Consider the following 7799-nt stretch of genomic DNA (forward strand, 5'->3'; position numbering starts at 1 on the left):
ATATGGGAAGGGCTGCACAATAAGAACCCAACAGCCACATGCGGTTCTCAAACCACAGGTTGAGCATCAGGACTTTACAGGAATAGAATGTATTTCATTCTGGGCACCTACCTGTTCCTTTCATGCTTCTGTATCATTTACATTTTTTCTCTTTCAGAAACCTCAACACGCTGACCAATCATGGCTCACTTTCCAAGTGCTCGCCTTCCAGCTCCTCGCTTCTAACGTCACGACACTGGCTGCTACTTTGCCTTTTTCTTGCCTGCCAGCTCTTCATCAACTTTGTGTTTAAGTAAAAATTCACAGGGACCCCAGATCAGGCCAGCATCATCCATCCATGCCTTGCCCAATGAACATCTGCAGGAAAGACACATAGGAAGTTCTAGTTTGGGACATTCAGAGAGCATGTTGCCCAAGAAGTTCCTTACTAACGCGTGTGGAAGAAAAACATCAACAAGAAGCATGACATTCAACAGCATGGCTCTATTAAATGAAAGACTTATACTATGTGCACAGGAGCAACGAATAACTCTTCTTTCTTCCATTACATTTTTGGCAAAAGCAGAGAAAGGAATTAGTGCATTGCATACCGGCCACTGTGGAGAACAATAACTGCAAAGGGTCAAAGGGTTCAATTAGACCATAACATATTTATCCAATAATTGGCCAAATAGTTCACAAGGTAAGATAAAACCTCAGCCAGAACTAAGCAGCATATTTTAGCCAACATTTTATTAAACCTGTTTTACTAAAACAGGCGTCCATCTAAGCAAAGCTCACAGAAGGCCTTGCCCTAAAGGGGTCAAGGAAAAAAAGACCAATAATGCTGCAAAAATATCATAGCAGGGAGAGTGGGTGGGATGTCCTTGATGGCTGGTCAAACTGCAAGAGGTCAATGATCCCACCCCTCACACAATTTAAGGTGCAAATACTTTCCCACCCCAGCCTGAAACCGATCAGGTGCAATTATTTTAATCCAGATAGTTCATGGAAATAGGTTTCCATGGGAGTCGGGAAAGGCCCAGCAACTGCCAAGCTTCCAGTGATCTGGGCACCCTTTCATTTTAGACCAGGGGCAAGCAACCTTGACCTTTTAGGTGCTGTGGAGCTGTAATGCCTCATAGGGATTGTAAGACTGGTAGCCTCAGGCATGCTCTCCAGAAGCAGAGGCATGGCAGGATTTGTAGTTTCACCACAGTTGGACTGCCAAGGTTGCCTACCCGTGTTTTAGACCAAGTGGCCCTTAGTCTTTTTCCTGTTTGATGTTGGACTGAACAAAGTATCAGAGAAGTGGGATACACTGTGTGCTTCCACCTAATACCTTCAGATTGCTTGTGTTATCTGGGCAGCAGTGGGGACGTGAAATCAGTCACAGTGTGCAGCAAATTTGTTCCTTCATCATGCTACTGTGCAATGCGCCTTGGGTCCATCTCTCTTTTTTTTGCCAAGAAAATGAGGGTGAGGAAGTGCTATAGGACTCCACTGTTTATATTGTCTGAATTATGCAGAAGTCAAACCATTTTTATACACTGCCCAGTGTGCTCAGATGGAACATACTCATGGCATAAACCACTAAATACCTCTCACTGGAAATGTTCTTTAATTTGCCCCTGGTATCCTGTTTTCTTGCATACAGGATTTGAAATCATAATATAGCACAATTAAACAGGGTTTAAGTGGCACAATGTTAGTAAAACATAAGGGTAAGAAAACCCATGGTCTATGACACTTAAAAAATGTGTCTATCATTTTCTAATTTTTGATGTTTGTTACTATTGTCTGTCTATTTTGTCTATGCAAGGAGGTTTTTCTGTCTCTGATTACTCTTCCTAGTTCCTTTGAATCTCAGTAAACCTTTTCATAGCTTGCCCACCCTCCTTATCCATTTCATGACCAGCCTTCTTTATCTAAATTTGTTTTGGAATGCCTTCTGTCCCAAACTTGCCTGCCGACTCTTCAGGTACTCTGTCTTAAACTGGATGCCCTCCCTGGCTTGCCTCTATAGCTCCTCTTCTTTGCCTGACTTTTAAATTCCTCACCTGTCTTCCTATCTCCTCTTGTCCTTTCTCTTGATCTACTCTCTTTGGCCTACCTCTCTAAACCCTCTTTTCAGCCTCTCTCTCTAACTCACCTTCAGGACCTACCTCTCTAGCACCCTTCAGGGTCTCTTCTCTACTCTACATGCCTCTCTAACTCATCTCCTTGGACTGCATCTCTAACCCTTCTCCAAGGCCTAAAACCCTAACTGGTTGTCTTGGCCTGCCTTTTTAGCCCCTCTAATTGACTTTTCTGTCCTACCCCTTTCCTTGGCTGACATCTCTAAACCCTCTCCAAGCCCTCCCTAACTATTCTTCTTGACCTGCCCCTTTAAGTTCTCTCTAGGGTCTGCCTCTCTAAGCCCTCTAATTGGCTTTTCTGTCTAACCCATCTCTCTGAGTTGATTCTCTTACTCCTTTCTTTGGCCTGCCCCTTTTATATCTTTCTTGGAGTGGCCTTCTTATCACTTTTCTTGACTGGCTTCTACGAACTCTTTACTTGTACTGCCTTTCTGATCCCTCTCCTTGGCTTGCCTCTCCAACCCTTCTACATGGCCTGTCTCTCTAACTTATCTCCATAGTCTTCCTCTCGGACCCTCTCTTTGGCTTACCGCTCTAACTTCTTTCCTTGGTTTTCATCTTTAACCTCTCTCCTTGGCCTGTGTCTCTTACTCAGCTCCATGACCTGCATATCTAAAGCTCACCCAGTACTTCCTTTAATCCTCATCGGGACTTGCCTATCTATCCCTCAGGGCTTGTCTTCTTTCCTCTCGCTTCATTTCTTTTCCTTCCCTCATGTCTAATCCCCCTGCTGGCCCCATCTCTCTCTCTACAGTCCCTTAACTCTTTTGAATACTCCTTCTACAATGCTTCCTAACCTTCCTTGCCTTCCAAAATCTATCTACTCTCCAAAAAACTCTTTATGAAACCTTTCCTGGGCTGCCTCCTTAACCTTCTAACCTGGACTATCCTAAATCTTTTCTAGCCTACCTGTTTTCCTTAACCTCTATGCTGGCATGCCTAATCGACCTATCATCTGGCCTGGTTTGCATGTTTTCTCTAACCAATTTACTTGCTAAATTAATATCCCCTGTGCCTTTGTTGTCCTGTCCACAATGCTAAAAAAAAGGTCAGCTTCTCCAAAAATTGATATTTCAGTTTGAGGTAGAAACCATTGAATAGAATCAATTGCTGGCTTCTTACATCTTTGAAGGCTCTAGTGGTGAGATTGGTGAAGCGTGTGTCTCTTCCCATCTCTTCGAGCCTTTATTAATGGCGTGATGCTCTTCCAGTTGGACTTCCATTTTGTTTACTCTACTTAATTCAGGTCTGTTTGCATGGTTGCCTGAATTATTTGGCTGCTGCAATTGGCCAGAACTCACTACTGGACTTTCCGAGAGATATAAGTCAGCAACATATGGTTCAACCTCCCAACTGAAGTACTATATTAAGTGCGATGGGTGACCTTTGTAACCTGTTGCCTGGTTTGCTTAAAGGGAACGTATAGAGAATTTTCAGTGAGAACATATTTTAGATTAGTACTGCAGAGTTTACCTTTAAATCATTTTGGTTATGTCTTTCACATTTTTGCACGCTTGCCCTTCCACAGTTCAGTTTTGCTGGAATAGTGCGGACCTATCCTTTTTTTTGGAAATTGTGAGCAGGCAGACTCTATATTGCGAAAGAGACATGTATGTCTTCTGCAATAAAAAAACCTACCTGCCTGCTTGAAGTCTTCCATACAATGTACGCTGAGCTATGTATATGCAGTTCAGTATATATTTTGACACTGGGCCTGTGCCGGGATGGCCGAACTCCTGTGCATCCATGGGAGTTAGGTAATCCCGTACCAGCCAATCAAGATGGCCGAAGACCGGGGGAGGAGGTTCCTGGCTCTGGGGCTTCACAGGGTCGGACCATTGACACTAAGGTAAGTTTTGCAGAATTTAGATTTATACACCCCTTAGAGCAGGGGTCTCCAAAATGTCTAAACAAAGGGCCGGTTTACTGTCCTTCAGACATTAAAGGGTCCAGACTGTGGCCAGTGGGAATAGAAATTGTTCTGACATCAGTGGGAGTAAATAGTGCATCTTTGGTATTAGATGGAGGAATAGTGCCCCATGGTTGGTGTCAGTGAGAGGAATAGTGCCCCATCATTGGTATCAGTGAGATTAATAGTGCCCCATCATTGGTATCAGTGAGTTTAATAGTGCCCCATCATTGGTATTCATGAGAGGAATAGTGTCTCATCATTGGCATTAGTCGAAGGAATAGTGCCCCATCGCTGGTGTCAGTGAGATTAATAGTGCCCTATCGTTGATGTCAGTGAAAGGAATAGTGCCCCATTGCTGGTGTCAGAAAGAGGAACAGTGTCCCATCGCTGGTGTCAGTGGAAGGGATAGTGCTCCATCATTGGCTTTACTGGAAGGAATAGTTCCCCATTATTGGTGTCAGCGATAGGAATAGTGCCCCATTGCTGGTGTCAGTAAGAGGAATAATGCCCCATCATTGGCTTCAGTGAGAGAAATAGTGCTCCATCGCTGGTGTCAGTGAGAGGAATAGTGCCCCATCATTGGCTTCAGTGAGAGAAATAGTGCTCCATCGCTGGTGTCAGTGAGAGGAATAGTGCCCCATCATTGGCTTCAGTGAGAGGAATAGTGTCTCATTGCTGGTGTCAGTAAGAGGGATAGTGCCCCATCGTTGGTGTTGGTGGAAGGAATAGTACCATGTTGTTGTCAGTGGGAGAAATAGTGCTCCATTGCTGGTGTCAGTGAGAGGAATAGTGCCCCATCATTGGCTTCAGTGAGAGGAATAGTGCCCCATTGCTGGTGTCAGGAGGAGGAATAGTGCCCCATCACTGGTGTTAATGGAAGGAATAGTACCCTGTTGTTGTCAGTGGGAGAAATAGTGCTCCATCGCTGGTGTCTGTAAGAGGAATAGTGCCCCACCATTGGTGTCAGGGGAAGTAATAGTGCCCCATTGTTGGTGTCAGTGGCAAAAATTATGCCCCATAGTTGGGGGGGGGAGGGGGATAGTGTCTCATATCAGTCTGGGGAAGAGTACCCCAAGAGCCAGATAAAGGTAAGCAAAGAGCTGCAGTTTGGAGACACCGCCCTAGAGGGATCTCTGTTTACCGTTGTTGAGGAACAGTAAGATATCAGTCGCACAGGGAGGGCATTGTTTTCAGTGACATTCATTGCGAGACGGAGCAGTAAAGCACAACCTTCGTGCAGTACAGTTTTTGTTAAAAGCAACAATGGCTTCCTTCCAGGGGCGGACTGACCATTTGGAAACTCGGGCACTGCCTGAGGGCTCGGGGTCAGTAGGGGGGCCCCATGAGATGCCCCTGGTACCTTTTTTCATAGGTTTTTTTTAGTTTGGCCAAGGACACAGGGGCCCCATGGTCCCCTATTGCCCGGGGGCCCCATGAGTTGTCAGTCCGCCCCTGCTTCCTTCATATACATATATCATTTAAAATTAGAAGTATGGTTTATAAATCAAATATACATCGATGAGAAGGTTCACCGAACTGATCTTTATACGTATTAAACACGACACTTCTGTACATTCCCTTTAATCAGCCAACTCTCCCTAATCCATTTCTTGGCCGGCCTAACCTCTCTACCTCTTCTTCGGCTTGCCTTCTGTCCCAACCCTACACTGTCTTGCCTCTCACCCTAACCCCTTAATTTATAGAGCATGACTGTAGCACTTTATTCTGCATTTTGCTAAAAGATTAAATACATATAAATGGTAATAAAAAAAAAAAAGAAAATAACTTTGACCACCCATTCCCTATAGCCAGTCTTATACACCAGTTTAGTAAGTTAGCTTTTTTTTTTTTTTTTCTAAAATTGGCACTTATTTTACTTTTTTTGGAACTTTAGAATAACAAAATCTTTACACTTGGGAATCAGCTAACAACAGCAAAAACTGCACACAAATATTATTATGTGTTAAGAATATATTCATGTATTTAAAAAACAAAAAAAAATGTCATTACTGAGGGGGTGGTCAGTTGATCTATTTTGTTCAATCACGTCAAATGCATATATTTTCAGACTAGTTGTCCTGTGTCTTGACAAACATTCCGCAACTGAACAACTGGAATAAAGACAGATGGATCGAATAAATGATGAGTCTGGTGATTTTTTTTGATACGGGAAAAAAAAAATATTTAGAGATGTTCTGTTTCAAATGCTGCTTTATGCATTGACACACCTCCTTAGAATCAGTCTGCTTGCTGACTTAGCGACATCCACAGGCTTCTTAACTCTTCAATCACACAGCGAGATAGACGCCGGCACTGTTTTACTTCAGCTGTGCACAGGGCCGTGGATAAGGGGGTAGCACCAGTCCTCCTGTACGAGGCCCAGGCCAGCAGGGGGGCCCAGGCAGATGGGTCAATTGGATGTGGGCAGAGATGGTGATCGGTGTGACTGGGGGAGCAATTACTGGAACAGATCCCCTGTATGGCTCTCTCTGCAGCGGCTGAAAGCTGGCTTCTTCTCTCCCCTCCACTGGCTTTCAGCTGAAGCAGAGACAGTAGATCAGTCCCAGTAATTGCTGCATATATAACCCTCCCTGTGCTCCATACATTTCCCCTACTGCCTAGGCCCCCCCCGTGTGCCCCCATCCCCACAGTACTGACACCTTTCCTCCTCTTCTTCCCCCCAGAAACTGTAAGCACACAATAGGATCAATCAGGATGGAGAGTGGGGGAAGGGTCTAGTAAATATGTCACGTTTACCAGCCCCTTCCTTTCCTGAATGAACACAATGAGTAATCAGTACCGATCACTCACTGTGTTCATTCATAACTGTGTGTTGTTGTTGTTGTTGTTTTTTTTTTGGGGGGGAGGCCTTTCAGGTTGGCTGTATGGGGGCCCGTGGTTTCTAACAGCAGCCTTTGCTGTGCAGAGCATGTTTTTCCATTTGTTTGAAGTGTAAGAAGACAATAACTTTCCTGATCCCAGTCTCTGTGGAAAAACTAACACTAACACTCGGTTCACATCTGTGCGGGTGGTGCTGCTGCGGAACCCGCACAAATACCTACAGCTGCACCGTCCACAAAGAGGAATGCGGGACCTGCACAAATACCTGCAGCCGCACCACCCGCACAGAGGAATGCGGGACCCACAGGCGGGTGCCATTAGTTCTAATGGCACGCTGCCTGCACTAGAAATTGCAACCGTACAAGGAAACCTCGGTTCCCATTCGGGCTGTGATTTCCCAAGTAGACTTCTTCCTTGCGTGTCCCAGGGCACGGGAGTCCATTCAAATGAATGGGCTCTCATGCCTGCGCAAATCGCGGCATGTTGGGAGGGTTTAGCTAGGCACTATAGCAACTAGCACTAACCGGGATGGAGGGGGGTGGGGGTCAGAGGAAGATACCAAAATCACATTAGTAAACAAGTTGTAGTGGCCACTCTGAGGCGGTATCCCAATTACATAATCACCAGGAGTGGCTGTCACAACAGTCACATGATTGAGAGCATGGCAAACAATGACAGGGAGCTGTTGGTGACAGCACAGTCAGTGTGCCAGGGGCGCCTAGCAAGCGCACTCTCGGCACAGAACCCTGGAGCCCCATGCTAAGCGTTAAGATCCATCGGCTGTTTTGTAAAAATCATTTTTGCAGTGCTACGAACATCCACCCCCCCCCCCACCCCGACCTCCTACCACTGTGCACAGTAGTTCCTGGACTTTCCTGTTCCTCCAAGGAGTGCAGGACCACTGTAGAAGGCCGGGACCCGGTGACTGA

At 45.4% G+C, this 7799-nt stretch overlaps 1 protein-coding gene across 3 annotated transcripts in view; it reads left to right on the top strand.

The window, feature by feature from the left end:
• Positions 1–6169, top strand: part of OSBPL5 (oxysterol binding protein like 5) — a 176950-nt gene extending 170781 nt beyond the window's left edge. For all 3 annotated transcript variants that reach the window (XM_089654761.1, XM_089654759.1, XM_089654760.1), the window contains one exon: positions 158–6169. In XM_089654761.1, coding sequence (XP_089510887.1) covers positions 158–296 — 139 coding nt within the window. In that variant the 3' untranslated portion in view covers positions 297–6169. The remainder of the gene's footprint in view (positions 1–157) is intronic.
• Positions 6170–7799: the final 1630 nt, after the last annotated feature.

This window comes from Staurois parvus, unplaced genomic scaffold (genome assembly GCF_062004578.1).
Source record: "Staurois parvus isolate SC_StPar_1 unplaced genomic scaffold, SC_StPar_1.0 ptg000796l, whole genome shotgun sequence".
In the NCBI taxonomy this organism is placed as follows: domain Eukaryota; kingdom Metazoa; phylum Chordata; class Amphibia; order Anura; family Ranidae; genus Staurois; species Staurois parvus.